This window comes from Hemiscyllium ocellatum, chromosome 36 (genome assembly GCF_020745735.1).
Source record: "Hemiscyllium ocellatum isolate sHemOce1 chromosome 36, sHemOce1.pat.X.cur, whole genome shotgun sequence".
Lineage (NCBI taxonomy): Eukaryota > Metazoa > Chordata > Chondrichthyes > Orectolobiformes > Hemiscylliidae > Hemiscyllium > Hemiscyllium ocellatum.
Window position 1 is genome coordinate 15,358,630 of NC_083436.1, and position 16,805 is coordinate 15,375,434.

At 41.4% G+C, this 16,805-nt stretch overlaps 1 protein-coding gene across 1 annotated transcript in view; it reads left to right on the forward strand.

The window, feature by feature from the left end:
- LOC132833284 (ADP/ATP translocase 4-like) overlaps positions 1-13,489 on the forward strand; it is a 46,136-nt gene extending 32,647 nt beyond the window's left edge. Inside the window, exons 5-6 of the mRNA XM_060851447.1 lie at positions 6,256-6,381; positions 13,298-13,489. Coding sequence (XP_060707430.1) covers positions 6,256-6,381; positions 13,298-13,489 — 318 coding nt within the window. The remainder of the gene's footprint in view (positions 1-6,255; positions 6,382-13,297) is intronic.
- Positions 13,490-16,805: the final 3,316 nt, after the last annotated feature.

A 16,805-nucleotide genomic window follows, 5' to 3' on the forward strand; every position in this document is an offset into this window, starting at 1 on the left:
TGCAGGAAAAGAAAAACCTGCACCCACACCACTCACTTCACCTCCGTCCAAGGGTCCTTCCGCATCCACCAGAAATGTACCTGTTCATTGTACCCGGTGTGGTCATCTCCACATCAGGGAAACAGGACACCTTCTTGCGGATCATTTCAGTGGACATCTCTGGGACACCTGCACCCACCAACCTTACCACCCTGTGGCTGAACACTTCAACTCCCCCTCTCACTCCATCAAGGACATGTAGGTCCTAGGCCTCCTCCACTGCCGACCTGCTGCCACCCGAAACCTGGAGGAGGAACACCTCATTGGAATCCTGCAACCACACAGGATAAATATGGATTTCAACAGCTTCCTCAATTCCCTCCCCCCACATTATTCCAGTCCCAAGCCTCCAACTCGGCACTGCCTTCCGGACCCATCCATCACTGCCTCCTCTAACCTATCACCTTCTCCCTCACCTTCATCCACCTATCGCTTTCCCAGCTACCTCCTTCCAGCTCCACCCCCCTCCCATTTATCTCTCAGCCCCAACCCACAAGCCTCATTCCTGATGAAGGGCTTATGCCTGAAACATTGGTTCTCCTGATCCTTGAATGCTGCCTGCCCTGCTGTGCTTTTCCAGCACCACACTCTTGGTTTATCAGCCATGTCAGTAATATCCTCCTTCACCATTCAAGGCAAAAAAACCATAATGGGAGTTATGTACAGACCTTCTAACAGTGGTCAGGTCCAGGGGCGCAACATATACCAGGAAATAGAGAAAGCATGTCAGAAAGGCAAGGTCACGGTGATCATGGGGGACTTCAATATGCACTGGGTAAATAATATTGCCAGTGGATCCAAAGAAAGGGAATTCATAGAATGCTTACAGGATGGCTTTTTGGAACAGCTTGTCATGGAGCCCACAAGGGAGCAGGCTATTCTGGACCTAGTGCTTTGTAATGAACCAGACTTTATAAAAGATCTTAAAGTAAGGGAACACTTAGGAAGCAACGATCATATGGTAGAGTTCAGTCTGCAGTTTGAAAGAGAGAAGGCAAAATTGGATGTAATGGTGTTACAGTTAAATAAAGGTAATTTTGAGGGCATGAGAGAGGAACTGACAAAAATAGACTGGAAGCAGTGCCTAGTGGGGAAGACAGTAGAGCAAAAATAACAGTTTGTGGGTATAATTGAGGACACTGTGCAGAGGTTCATCCCCAAGAAAAGATTATCCGGGGAGGGATTAGACAGCCATGGCTGACAAAGGAAGTTAGGAAATGTATTAAAGAAAAGGAGAGATCCTATAAAATGGCCAAGAGCAGTGGGAAAACAGAAGATTGGGAAGGCTACAAAAACAAACAGAGGATAACAAAGAGAGAAATAAGGAGAGGATCAAATATGAAGGTAGGCTAGCCAGTAATATTAGAAGTGATAGTAAAAGTTTCTTTTAATACATAAGAAACAAACGACAGGCAAAAGTAGACATTGGGCCACTTCAAACTGATGCTGGAAGCCTAGTGATGGGAGATAAGGAAATAGCAGGAGAACTTAACAAGTACTTTGCGTCAGTTTTCACAGTGGAAGACTGAGTAATATCCCAACAATTAAAGGGAGTCAGGGGGCTGAGTTGTGTATGGTTGCCATTACAAAAGAGAAAGTGCTAGAAAAGCTAAAAGGTCTTAAAATTGATAAATCTCCTGGCCCTGATGGGATATACCCTGGAGTTCTGAGAGAGGTGGCTGAGGAAATAGTGGAGGCATTGGTTGAGATCTTTCAAAAGTCACTGGACTCAGGGAAAGTCCCGGATGATTGGAAGATCGCTGTTGTAACCCCCTTGTTCAAGATAGGATCAAGGCAAAAGATGGAAAATTATAGGCCAATTAGCCTAACCTCGGTTGTTGGTAAAATTCTAGAATCCATCATTAAGGATGAGGTTTCTAAATTCTTGGAAGAGCAGAGTCTGATTAGAACAAGTCAACATGAATTTAGTAAGGGGAGGTCGTGCCTGACAAACCTGTTGGAATTCTTTGAAGAGGTGACAAGTAGGTTAGACCAGGGAAACCTAGTGGATGTGGTCTATCTAGACTTCCAAAAGGCCTTTGATAAGGTGCCACACGGGAGGCTGCTGAGCAAGGTGAGGGCCCATGGTGTTCAAGGTGAGCTACTGGTATGGATTGAGGATTGGCTGCCTGACAGAAGGCAGAAAGTTGGGATAAAAGGTTCTTTTTCGGAATGGCAGCCGATGACAAGTGGTGTCCCGCAGGGTTCAGTGTTGGGGCCGCAGCTGTTCACATTATATATTAATGATCTGGATGAAGGGACTGGGGGCATTCTAGCGAAGTTTGCCGATGATACGAAGTTAGGTGGACAGGCAGGCAGTACTGAGGAAGTGGGGAGGCTGTAGAAGGATCTAGACAGTTTGGGAGAGTGGTCCAGGAAATGGCTGATGGAATTCAACGTGAGCGAATGCGAGGTCTTGCACTTTGGAAAAAAGAATAAAAGCATAGACTACTTTCTAAACGGTGAGAAAATTCGTAAAGCCAAAGTACAAAGGGATCTGGGAGTGCTAGTCAAGGATTCTCTAAAAGTAAACATGCAGGTTGAGTCCATGATTAAGAAAGTGAATGCAATGTTGTCATTTATCTCAAGAGGGTTGGAATATAAAAGCACCGTTGTGCTACTGAGACTTTATAAAGCTCTGGTTAGGCCCTGTTTGGAGTACTGTGCCCAGTTTTGGTCCCCACACCTCAGGAAGGACATACTGGCACTGGAACATGTTCAGCAGAGATTCACATGGATGATCCCTGGAATAGTTGTTCTAACATATGAGGAACGGCTGAGGATCCTGGGATTGTATTCATTGGAGTTTAGAAGATTAAGGGGAGACTTAATAGAAACTTCCAAGATAATACATGACTTGGAAAGGGTGAACGCTAGGAAATTGTTTCCGTTAGGCGAGGAGACTAGGACCCGTGGACACAGCCTTAGAATTAGAGGGGTCAATTCAGAACAGAAATGCGGAGACATTTCTTCAGCCAGAGTGGTGGGCCTGTGGAATTCATTGCCGCAGAGTGCAGTGGAGGCCAGGACGCTAAATGTCTTCAGGGCAGGGATTGATAGATTCTTGATGTCATGAGGAATTAAGGGCTACGGGGAGAATGCGGATAAGTGGAGTTGAAATGCCCATCAGCCATGATTGAATGGCGGAGTGGACTCAATGGGCCGAATGGCCTTACTTCCACTTCTATGTCTTATGGCCTTAAGTCATTTTGTTTCTAATCAGTAAGGGTATTCCATTTGCTCTGCCATTTTCCCTGTCTGTCCTGTAAACCTTATGATCTGGTATATTTAGTTTCCAATCCTGACCATCCTGCAGCTATGTCTCAGCAGTGGCTACTATATCATCATTTCTGATTTGAATTTGTGCTCTGCAGCTCCATTAGTTTATTCCTTAATCTCTGAGCATTCGTAAATAGAACTCTTACCTGGATCATTCACTATCCCTCAGTACTGATGCTTTAGTCATCTTTGTTATTTCTCTCTTCTTGTTTAATCAATAATTTTCTCACAGTTTTGCCTTCATCTGCTGCATCTGAAAGTAGGATTCCTGTCTTTTTTCATTCACTCGTGAGACATCAGCTTTAGGCTGACCAGTGTTTATTGTCCATCCCTGGTTGTCCTGTTTCTTTACTCTTTGTAAAGTTACTTGATTTTGAAAATTTATTGTCCTTCCCCTTTCCCCTCCCCCCAATTTTCTAGTTTAAAGTGCTTGTGGCCATGCTATTTAGCCTTTCCCCAAGGACACTGGTCCCAGATCGGTTCAAGTGGAGCCTTCCCCAGTGGAAATAGTTTCTTCCTGTTGCAATAACGATGCCACTGCTACACAAAACTGAACCATTCTTTCTCACGTCATTCCTTTAGCCATGCATTTACTTCCCTAAATTTAATATTTCTATGCTAATTTACATATGGCTTGGGTAGTAATCTAGAGATTATAAGCTTTGAGGCCCTTTTCTTTAATTTTGTTCCTCATCCTTGATATTCCCCAACAGGACTTCTAATCTTGCCTATGTACACTCCTTCCAGGAACCTCCCCCTACACCTCGGAGTCCTGAAGGAGATAGCTGAGGCGATAGTAGAGGCATTGGTGGTGATCTTTCAGGAATCACTAAAGTCAGGGAAAGTCCCAGAGAACTGGAAAATAGCTAACACAAAACCCTCACTTAAGAAGAGATAAACACAAAAACAGGAGATTATAGGTCAGTTAGTCTGACCTCAGTCGTTGGTAAGATTTTATTAAAGATGAGATTGCCAAGTACTTGGAAGTGCATGCTAAAATAAGGCTGAGCTAGCACACCTTCATCAAGGGGAGGTCATGCTCAACAAATCTGGTAGAATTCTTTGAGGAGGTAATGAACAAGTTAGGCCTCTAATACAGGAGGTTGCTGAATAAGATAAGAGCCCAAGATGTTGAGGTCAGGATTCTGGCATGGATAGATGATTAGCTGACTGGCAGAAGCAGAAGATGGGGATAAAGGGGTCGATTTCAGAATGGCAGCCGATGACTGGCAGAATTCCGCAGGGGTCATCGTTGAGACAACTATTCATATCTTATGTTGATAGTGTGGATAATGAAGTGAGGGTGTTGTTGCTAGGTTTGTAGATGGCACAAAGGTAAGTGAAGGGATAGGTAGTGATGAGGTGGTCGGGAGTCTGCAGAGGGTTTCGACTAGATAGGGGAATGGGCAAAGAAGTGGCATTTGGAATTCATTGTGGGAAAGTGTGAGGTTATGCAGTTTGGTAGGAAGCATAGCATAATAGATTATTTTCTGCATGGGAAAGGAGCAGTTGAGGACTGTAGTTGTATATTTGATGAAGTTTAGAAGGATGATGGAGAAATCTCATTGAAATTCCCCTGTCTGGTCCTGTTAAAATTTTATGAATTTCTGTGAGAGCTTTGCTCATTCTTCTGAATCTCATGACTATAGTTCTAAAAGTTCAGTCTCTCTTAATATGTCACTCCTCCCATCCCAGTAACCATTATTGCACTCCCTTCATAGCCAGAATGTCCTTCCTTAGATAAGGAGAGTAAATCCACATACAATATTCCAGGTTTGGTCTTACCAAGATGTTATAAAATATTAGCAAAACAACTCTGCTCCTTTAACAAAGGGAGATGTGATATTTATACATTAGTTTTGATCTAGCATGGCTTCAGCTTACTTTGTTTAATTTAAACTTTGCCTTCCCTTTTTCTTTCTTCACCATGTCTTGTTTCCAACATTACCATTATCTTACCATTTGACCATGATATTTTGCGATGCATGGTGGCACTTCATCAATATCCATTATTCACTGACTATTAAGGAGCTCAGGGAAGTCTTATTAACCTTATTAGGCAGCCAAATCTAGTGATCAAATTTGAACCAATATTGAGAAATTAAAAGAAAAACTTTTATCTGTATCATGCTTTTCAGCTTACAGCCATACAGAGGTGAGTACTGCCAGAGGTATGCATGAATGCTATTTATTGCTATGAAGATGCTGAATGAGTGGGTATTCATAGTGGTCTTGGAGCAAATATGACATTTGAAGCAAAATTGTATCAAGATATCACTATTTAAAATTTATCCATATATTTTACATTTCTGCATTGGTGGCAATCCAGGGGATCTAGATGTAGGTGTGCTTGCTGAGCTGGCAGGTTCATTTTTAGACGTTTTGTCACCATACTAGGTAATATCTTCAGTGAGTCTCCGGACTGAAGATGTTACCTAGTATGGTGACAAAACATTTGAAAATGAACCTTCCAGCTCAGCGAACACACCTATATCCAGAACCTCAACCTGAGCTACAAATCTTCCCAAAACTCGCTAGCAATTGTGGTTGGCATGGTAGCACAGTGGTTAGCACTGCTGCCTCACAGTGCCAGAGACCCAGGTTCAATTCTCGCCTCAGGCTCTGTGTGGAGTTTGCATGGGTTTGCTCCGGTTTCCTCCCACAATCCAAAAATGTGCAGGTTAGGTGAATTGGCCATGCTAAATTGCCCGTAGTGTTATGTGAAGGGGTAAATGTAGGAAAATGGGTCTGGATGGGTTACCCTTCAGTGGACTTGTTGGGCTGAAGGGTCTGTTTCCACACTGTAAGTAATCTAATCAATCCAGGGGAGCTTTGTTTTCTTGCCCATCCAGTTGTCATTCTGATTTCACAGAAAACCATTCGCTCTCAGTAAAGAAAATAATATTGTATGCTAAAATGTTTTGCCTTCTTCCACAGGGTGTGCTACCAGACCAAAAGAATACTCCAGTCTATGTGTCATTTCTCATTGCTCAAGGTGTAACCTCATTTTCTGGAGTACTGTCTTACCCCTTTGATACTGTAAGAAGACGAATGATGATGCAGGTTTGTACAGGAATTTGAAGTTTATTCTTGAATAAGTTTTGAGTGGGAGTATGTTCCAGAATGCTAGTTCTAAGTTATGCAGACTATGAACTCTACCTTCTCTTGGTTTGAATTGATGAATCTGCAACTGAAAGTTGTAAAGATATAGTTTTCTGAGAAATATTGTGTTTTTGGACAAATTTAGTTCATTCACCTGTATTCAAATATAGTCGAGAGTGTGGTGCTGGAAAAACACAACAGGTCCGAAGATATCCGAGGAGCAGGAGGATTTAAGTTTCCATCAGGAATGAGGCTTGTGGGCTGGGGGGTTGAGAAATAAATGGGAAGGAGGTGGAGTTGGGGGTAGGTAGCTGAGAATGCAACAGGTAGATGAAGGTGAGGGTGCAGGTGATAGATCAGACGGGGGTTGAAGCAGATAGATGGGAAAGATGATGGACAGATCAGGAGGCCAATGCAGAGTTGTAGACTTGGGACTGGAATAAGGTGGGGGGAAAGGGGAATGAGGAAACTGTTGAAATCCAAAGTCATCCCATGTAGTTGTAAGATCCCAATATGGAATATGAGGTGTTCTTCCTCCAGTCGTCAGGTGGTAATGGTTTGGCAACGAAGGAGGCCCGGGACCTGCATGTCCTTGACTGAGTGGGTGGTGGAGTTGAAGTGTTCAGTCACAGGGCAGTGGGGTTGGTGTGAATGTCCCAGAGATGTTCTCTGAAATGATCCACAAGTCGGTCTCCTCAATGTGGAGCAGACCACATCAGGTGCAACGGATACAGTAGATGACATTAGGGAGGTATAGATGAATTTCTGTTGGACGTGAAAGGATCCTTTGGGGCCTTAGATGGAGGTGAGGAGAGTGGTGTGGCTGCACATTTGACACTTCCTTTGGTGTTAAGGAAAGGTGCTGGGAGTCGGGTGTGGGTTGTTGGGCCGGCATGGACCTGACGAGGGAGTCACTGAGGGATTGGTCTCTCCGGAACGCCGATGGGGTGAGAAGGCAAATATATCTGTGGTGGTGGAGTCCGTTTGTAGGTGGCAGAAGTGGCTGAGGATGATGCAATGTATGCAGAGGTTGGTGGGGTGGAAGGTGAGGACCAGGAGGGTTCTGACTTCGTTATGCTGGGAGGAGTCGGCTCAAGGGCAGTGCTGCAGGAAGTGGCAGAGATACGCTGGAGGGCACCTTTGACCATGTGGGAAGGGAAATTGCGATCTTGCAAGGAGGAGGCCATCTGGGATTTTCTAAGGTGGAATTGGTCATCCTGGGAACATGTCTGGCAGAGGCAGAAGAATTGGAAATAAAGGATGGCGTTTTTACTGAAGGTAGGGTGGGAGGAAGTGTAGTCTAGGTAGCTGTGGGAGTTGGTGGGCTTGTCGTAGATGTCTGTGGTTGGTCGGTCGCTGGAGATGAAATAACCACAAACATCTCCTACAAGCCCAGCAGCAACTGAACAAGCCTGTGGCTGAACACTTCAACTCTCCCTCCCACTCCGTCAAGGACATGCAGATCATGGGCCTCCTCCATCACCAAAACATTATCACCCAAAGCCTGGAGGCCTCATATTCCGCCTTAGGACCCTGCAACCAAACAGGATAAATGTGGATTTCAACAGTTTCCACATTACCCCTTCCTCTACATTATCCCAGTCCCAAGCCTCCAACTCAACCCCGCCCTCTTGACCTGTCCATCACCTTTCCCGTCTATCCACCCCACCTCCCAGCCTGACCTATCACTTGCTATCTCACCTTCATCTACCTAACATTCTCAGCTACCTATCCCTACTCCACCATTTATCTCTCAGCTCCCCCAGCTTCCAAGCTTCATTCCTGACGAAGGGCTTATTGCTGGAAACACGATCCTCCTGCTCCTCAGATGCTGCCTGACCTGTGTTTTTTCAGCACCGCACTCTCGATTCTGATCGCTCGCATCTGCAGTCCTCACTTTCTCCCTGTATTCCAATATAATTTGGAGTCAGGCTTTTGTTGTACTACTATTCTTGGTATCCTTAACCAGAAACTAAAATGCAGTAATACATAGTTAACATAGAGATGGATCCAAAATCTTTGCATTTGTTGGCTGTGATTGTTTTGGACATAAATGCCTGAACAGGTAGTACAAGCTGTGTAGAGACGAAGCAAGTGAGGGCAGAAGCTTGAGAAAAAATGCAGTGGAGACTGGGCAAGGGAAAGAGAGGTACAAAAGGAGGAGTGTCCAGGGAAGGAAGCCCACAGTTACAGGAAAGATGGGACATGTCTGGAGAAGGAGGCCATGTTATCTGGGGAAGGATTAGAAAGGTAAATATGGTATTCACATGCTTGTGGCATAGAGACTGACTAGGCAGTGTGCATCACTTAAGAGTTTAGTCCAAAGGTGAAGTGGTCAGCGATGTTGGGAGATGGATCTGTAGAATCTCATTGAGGGTGCTGGGAAGTAAACAGTATAATCATAGTAAGAGGGCGGAGCTGGATAAGATGGTAGTAGCTGTGTGGCAATCAGCAGGTATTAGTTGGTCTCATGATATTGGGAAGAGGGGTAGAAAGTCGAGGTGCACCTGCTTTAGAATGGGAGGGTTCTGTAGGGGATTAATTTAGGGACCCAAAAGGACAGCAGGAATGACCATGTGTATTACACAAACTCCTTGTTGTCCATTGGTCCCAGAAACACAAGTCTCCTGCACATAACACAAAATATGGATAGTGCTATAATCAAAATCCCCAAACTACCTGAAAAGATCAATGATCTGTCAAGACTCGTTAATTAGGAAAATAAAAATAGGGTCTGTGGCCAAGCTTGTAAGTATATAGGTTGGTGAGTAGCAAATCCATGTATACCAAGGAATCATTGTACAATGGGGTCAGTAATATCAATGGAAGAATCAAGAGTAATGGGGAAAAGCATGACAAGATGATGTTAAGACAGTAAGAAATAGTAACAGGTGTGAGCCATTTCACCCTTTGAGCCTGCTCTGTCATTCGGTAGGATCATGGCTGATCCAACATTCTTCACATGCACTTAGCTGCATTTTCCCAATAACCATTTATTCCCTTAATGATCAAGAATTTATCTCTGCTTTAAATGTACTCAAGCAGCCCTCTCTGTTGCCAGTGGCAAGGATTTCCACAAGTTTAAATCTACTAATAAAGGAATGCTCCGATAACTAGGAGCCAGGAAAATTTGAAATCACTGGAGTAATTACTCACTTGCAAATAAGTGTGGAATCTCTAGCTTAAGGTTAAATTCATTATCTACAATGTGGGGAAAATTTAGTGGATACATCTACTGTAATGAACACTGGGCTGAATCTTGCACTTTTTTGGCTAAGTGTCAGTTTTGTTGAGTTTATTAAAGAGTTTTTTTTCATCAGGCCTCAAGGGTTTTCTCACCGCAGCTTACTAAATTTATCTTAATAATTATTCATGCCAGTATGGTGTCCCTCCTGTCTGATTCTGGTCATTTTTACCATTCATCATATCTGGAACAATTTACCTCTGCTGGGATATCCCAGAAATGGACCAGCATCCCTGGCATTGGCATTGTTCATGAGGACAATCACTGCTGTGCACAGTTCCTGAGATTTGCCCCAGATATGGTAGATAAGGGAAAATAGGCACCTTACTTTGTGGGCAGGATCCTGGAAGTCCTTGTGGACAGGACAGTGCACAGATCCAATTTTCACAGAAGAGATGACAACACCTGGTCTAATGTTGACTCCCGGTCAGAGCAGTCTCAGCCATGTGGAGAAATGTTACAACAATATAGGAAAAAGATTATATTAAGACCATAAGAAATAGTCTCTTCACCATTAACTAGCATAAATGCTGTCTTTTCTGTGATACCTCATTCATTCTTTCTGCTCCCATACTCTTTTCCAACCAAGACTCATACTGTTATTACTCTCAGTACTACAGGCAACACTCACAGTCACTAACCAATCCCTGATAGCGTGAATCCTGAATGTGTCCTGCACTACCTACTCACTTGCTTGGGACATCTCACCACCTGTACCAAAAGTAACAGTTACACCATCTACTTTCATTAACACCTGACCTTCCCTCATTCCAGGAGGAAAATAGTGCACAGTAGGGCAGAAAGAAGTGGTGGGAAGCTGAACATTCAACTCCTCATCCCCTGAGGATCCTGTCAACAGCCCTGAGTTGCAAGGTGGCAGTGTCCAAGCCCCAGGGTCTGAGCTGGATGATCTCTTTGACATACTGTGTTGGGACCCTTGACCAAAGGCTATCTCCCTTGACTTGGGAATGGACTGCTGAAAACCAAGACAAGTTTCCTGGATTTGGATATACTAAATGGCAAGGCAGAACAGCAGTATTGTGATCCCTGTATCTTTGGTTGAGGGGTAAGATGCCAAGAGGCTAGGCATGGAAAGGATGCTTTGAACATCCAGATAGGCTTAAAGAATGACTGAGCACTAAGAGAGTAAGCAAGTAGCCCAGAGGTATAGCATGTAGAGGGATGTGGCTCTGACTTCTATGTTGAGAATTCTAGGCAACTAGTTTACTTGCAGTGAATGGTAGGTTAGAAAGCTTCATATCAATGAGGTGAGATGTTCAGTTAATAAGGTCATTAAGAAAAATTCTTAGGTCAGGAATTCTGCCCTTCTAACTAAAGAATGGTGTATATTGGAAAGAGTTTGAAAAAGGGAGTAATTCTTTTATTGCATGGCCAATTGATGTTCCCTTGTCTATCAAAGCATTCTCTACTTGTATGTAGTTCTTAGCTTCATTGGCTGTTGTATTTAGGAGATTCTTCATGCTCCAGGGAAATATGGCAGACCATCAATTTAGTAGTCAAGAGTTTCTAAAGGCTAGACAGGCATTTCTGCAGCGTAGATGAGAGTTATACATGGGGACCCTGCAGAGTCCCTGACATTGTTAATTATACAGGAAATTGAAGACGCCACTGGGCAATTCATCTACACCTGGAATCCCTGAAAGTATCTATTTAAATCGGAGAATTCAAATTCTTTGAAGACAAGTAGAGAATCCTATGGAGTAAAGACCATAAGATATGGCAGCAGAATTAGGCCATTCGACCTATCAAGTCTGCTTTTCCATTTGATCATGGCTGAGACATTTCTCAACCCATTCTCCTGCCTTCTGCCCTTAATCCTTGATCCCCTAAATAACCTAGAAGAAAAATGTTTTGCCATCAGAAATGAATGAACAATAATCTCCCTTTGTTGGCAATTCACCACACCCTAGCTTGAATCTTACTACAACACCTGAAACTTAGTGAAAAGCTGCATCGAATTGTTCCTGAAGTTGAGGTAAACCTACCTAACTTCTCACTCAAATTTCTTACTATAGCCCATGTCATTCAGGCCTTTATAGTATTCAGCCATAAGTCAGGTGGTAAATTTAAATTTGAGGTTGACGTCAGAGATGCAGTAAAAAAAGGTTGTAACCATGTTCCCTCTAAATTTCTTACCAATTACATAAGCTCTATGTATCAGCGACTGTATGCAGAACGTTGAAGCATCAGTGTGCATACATAGCTGCACATTTTAGAGAAAACATTAGTGGGAGCTATCTGGTTAAAATCTCCCGGCTTTTTGAACATTCAGTGCTGTTAGCTGTATCATCACCACTGTGTGGAATGTGTGTTATTGCTTCAGCTTTTCGATTTCCATTAATGTGTGCATCAGTTATGTAGTAAAAATAACTTGTTCCTGTTGTCTTGTACCACTTTAAAACTCTAGTGTATTGATGCTTTCTTTGTGTGTTGCAGCTTTAGCTTTAACAGAGGGTTGGTAATTATTTACAGTATTGCTAAATTCTTCTAATTCTGCTTCTGTCTGAATCCAAGTACTGCTTGTATCAACTTAAACAGAAAATGTTTTTGCTACATGACTTGTGTCTAATAAATAAGATTGTAAATTAAAAAAGGAGCCCCTGGAAACCAAGACCTAGCTCACAAAAATCAAAAAGTATCCCCAAGAAACTCTTTAGCCAGACATTGAGAAACACATCTTGTGCCCAGATATGGTTACTGTTTGACCTTTTCCAACTATTAAATATAGATATTTAATTGGCCTGTAACCTCAACCAATGATTTGGAAATTACAACATACTAATTGAAGAAAGCACTTTTCTTACTCTCATCCACAATTTAATATGTTCAGAATGCTTTCTAAACCACATAAATGTGTAACCTGTCTTTTTTTCTGTAAAATTAATGTAATTTTTTTCTTAACAAAGCTTTTGAAATCTGTCCTTCTATTTCTAAAGAGTTTTTGAAGTAGAGAATTCTATGTGGTTAAGATATAGCAGCAAAATTAGTCTTTTCAGCCCAACTCTACTTCACCATTTGATCATGGCTATGTTTCTCAACCCCATTCTCTTGCCTTCTGTCCTTGATCCCCTACCTAATCAAAAAGGAAAATATCTTGCCATTAGAACTGAGTGGACATTGCTGATCCAGTCTGGAAATGTAGATAATCTAAATTCATTTCAAAGCCATATCTGTAAATGAAAATATTAAGTCTAAGTGAAGAACTATTGGAAGAGACTGAAGTACTGAGTAAAACTTCAATTGAAAATATTGAAAGACTGATGCATAAATTTAGGTATATTATTATGAAATATGTATGTTCTTAAATTTGGTTAACTCTTATGTGCAATTTAGAAATTACACTTACTGAGGAGAAAAATGGCATTTGTAAACATTCATCACATGGGAACTTTAGAGGTTAGCTTGCACAAAAGATTATTTGCCCTCAAATGTTAGGTAACAAATGTTGAAAGTCTCAATATACAATTTTTGACATTGTAAGCAACACCACCTACTGGAAGTATTTTGTACACAGTTTCAGTGAAATTTGACCTCTACATAAATATTTATAAGTAAATTGTGATACTTGAGAAGTTACTGTGAATTTAAATTCTTTTTTGTTTCAAACCACAGAGCGGCGAAGCAATGAGACAATATAGTGGAACAATTGACTGTTTTGTGAAGATCTTTAAGAATGAAGGAATAGGTGCTTTCTTCAGAGGAGCTTTTTCAAATATCTTACGTGGCACTGGTGGTGCTTTAGTGCTTGTATTCTATGATGAAATTAAGGAATTGCTAATAATGCTGGAAGAGAAAGTAATGTAAAAAGTTGATTTCTTCAGAATTCAAATGTTTGAATTCAGTGTTGAGCATTCATTTGCCTGAATGGATTTTTCCTCAGGCAATGTACTTTTATAATTAGAAAAAACATTCAAAAATCATTACTTGCTCTTTGTTTTAATAAATAGGGTATAAGTGTTTGACCCTTATATATGACCATTCGATTAACGTTCCTAGTATTATTTGTCATAGTTAATGAGATATTATGTACCTATTGCTTAACTGAGCCCTCACGGTGACAACACATTACAAAATCCTGACTCGTCATGACAATTCATAGGTCAGGCATTCTGCCCTTCTAACTAAAGAATGTTCTGTATTGATAAAAATTTGTAAAAGTGAGTAATTCTTTTATTGTGTCTTCTAATTCCCTCCTCAGGTACAACATCTCCTCTCGAGTTTGCAGAGACGCAGCAACCCCTTCCTTTCTTCCCCCCCCCCCCCCCCCCCCGCTCAGGGATCTGGCACCCTTCTCACACTGGAATAAAGTACCAAAGTACCCCACCTCTGCCCAACACCAGTCACCCCTCCTTCACCGGACACCCACCACCGCCCCTGACCAATCCTAAACATTCAGCTAATTACCTGGCACCCTAACACATAATATACCTTACATACTTATCCTTTCATGGGTGCAGTCAAACTGGCTGTAAAGAATACAGTGATTACTGCTGTGATTAAAAGCGTTGTGTTTTACCTTCCACCAACTATCCCAAACTGAGAACACAGCTGGGTTTAAGGTACACTTTATATTTCTGCAAGAACAATGTACAGAATCTCCTGCCAGCAATGTGAAGCTTTATCTTACTTAAAAAAAAAGTAGGAGCAGAATGGCAATCTGATGATGATTGCCACTCCTCAGGAAACCCAAACTGATATTATGAGATCCACACACAAATGGAAAAAGGTTTGGTTAAATGGTTTTATCACTACAGTGGATCAACATAAATTTAAATAGATTCAACAGGATTTAAAAGATATCAAAATAGATTTTGGTTTGAACACAAACAGCATTCATGTGCCAAGTTAACAGTTTGTTATCTTTTAAGCTGTTATTAGTTCTTCTGGCCACGAGTCCAGATAGCAGGCAAAATGTTTCATTCCGAATCAAAACTACATGGTCCAAAATTGAACCATATAAAGTGGGAAAATCCCAGATGAGATTTTTAATCTGTGTTTAATTAGCTGATAACTGATTTTTTTAACAAGGGGAACACTGAATTTAGCGTCACCACTCCAAGATAAGGAAAAATGAAAAGGAGAATTATTTTGGGTTATTTGTATGGGTAATTACCTGCAGGATAAAACATAAGATGAGCATAAAAGGAGCCACTCAGCCTGTCACAACACAGTTCTCTAAAATACCAGTTCAATATTTTCTATACCTCTGCCCTTTTTAATCTATTCTGCAAATAATTATGCATGCCATCAGGTTGCTGATTGGACATTCACAATCTTAATGCAACATTCTTAAATTGTATGCACATGAGGAACACATTGAATGAATGCATCCCCAGACAGCAGCAAAATCAATAAAGCAGCATAATATACAGTATATAATTATTAAAGTTTATGTATTATAGATCAGTATATAATATGTAAGATGAAAATGAAATTCTGTGCTTTTAAATTACTTTGTAAAACTTGCATAATTTTATGTATTCAATAGTCTATTTCATTAACAAAGTTATTCTCGCTCATAGAAAACTGCAAAATTGAAGGTTGAAGGTGTTGAGGTAGCTGATGGAGCCAAATTATTCCACAGTGCCAAGGAGATAGGGTTAGGCTCAGCTCAGCACCAGAGGCATTGTTGCTGGATTCATGTTTGGAACTGGTGCTTCGAAACTCTGAAGCATTCGGCGTTGGAAGCCCTTAACCCAGCAAAACACAAAAGCAGGGCAGGGGTGGATGCCACTGGAACCCACAGTTCGAAGCACAGTGTTGGAGAGGGGGGAGGCCGTAACCCATTTTCTGTCTCTGTGACTTTGAATTTGGGAGCCATCTTCTTAATGACTGCAATAAAAATGAATTGCCAAGGTTCTTTCGAGATAACCTCAAGTTACTGGGGTGGAATTTGAGGGAGTACGACGCAGCTATCGTGCACATAAAATGTAATTCCACTCCCTAACCCATTCCAGCCCCCAGCTCAATGAAATCAACAGCACAGTTAAATTTGCTGGATTAATGTTGCTTTGATCATTGCTGCTCACTTGGTCTGAACTAAAACAAGCAGAACAATACAATTGACCTTGCAATGGCCTGATTTATTGCCCAAGATCACAGTCAGTTAAACAAAGATATTTTTTACTGAACATTTTTCACATTGCCATCTTATTTTGCTAATGCAAAACTAATTAATGCTTGTAAATGTTCCTAATTGAATTTTTGAAAATAATTTAATGGTTGTAGCAATCAACTATTCTCTTGTCCCTTATCAGTTCATAATTTTATGAATCATACAGCTGTTTATTTTAAAATTCATGTTCAATACATCAGTAAATATTTTCTTGAATGAATAAATGTAAAATTGTATATTTAAAGAGATATGTTAGTTATTGGCGATCATTCACTGTAAGGGGCAAGGGTGGTGTGGACCCCAGAAAAAAAGTTAGCAGAGCTGACAGAATATATATATATATTAAAAGTAAATTACTGCGGATGCTGGAATCTGAAACCAAAAAAGAGAAAATGCTGGAAAATCTCAGCAAGTCTGGCAGCATCTGTAAGGAGAGAAAAGAGTTGATGTTTTGAGTCTAACTGACACTTTGTCAAAGCTTTGCTGAGATTTTCCAGCATTTTCTCTTTTTTTGGCTGTAGCTATAACATATTGCTACATTCTGCTGCTTAGTGATAGGAAGCCTTCCTTTCTGAGTCTGCCAAGATTGAACGCAGGCCTGCAGAACCCCAGCCTAGGTAAATTGGGCATTATGGAGGAAAACCTTTGCCACCGAGAGTCATACTGCTCAGAAACAGACCCTTCAGTCCAACCAGTCCATGCTTACTATAATCCCAAACTAAATTAGTGTCACCTGCCTCTGCTTGGCCCATATCTTATTTTCATGAACTTACCTAAATGTCTTTTAAATGTTGTAATTGTACTCATATTCACCACTTCCTCTGGAAATTCACTCCACACACAAATCGCTATGTAAAAAAAATTACTTCATTTTTAAAGCTTTCTCTTCTCACCTCAAAAAAAGTACTTCCTACTCTTGAAATTCCCCAACCTAGGGAAAAGACATTCACCTGTTATTCACCTTATCTATACCTCCCCTGATTTTATAAACCTCTATAAGGTCAT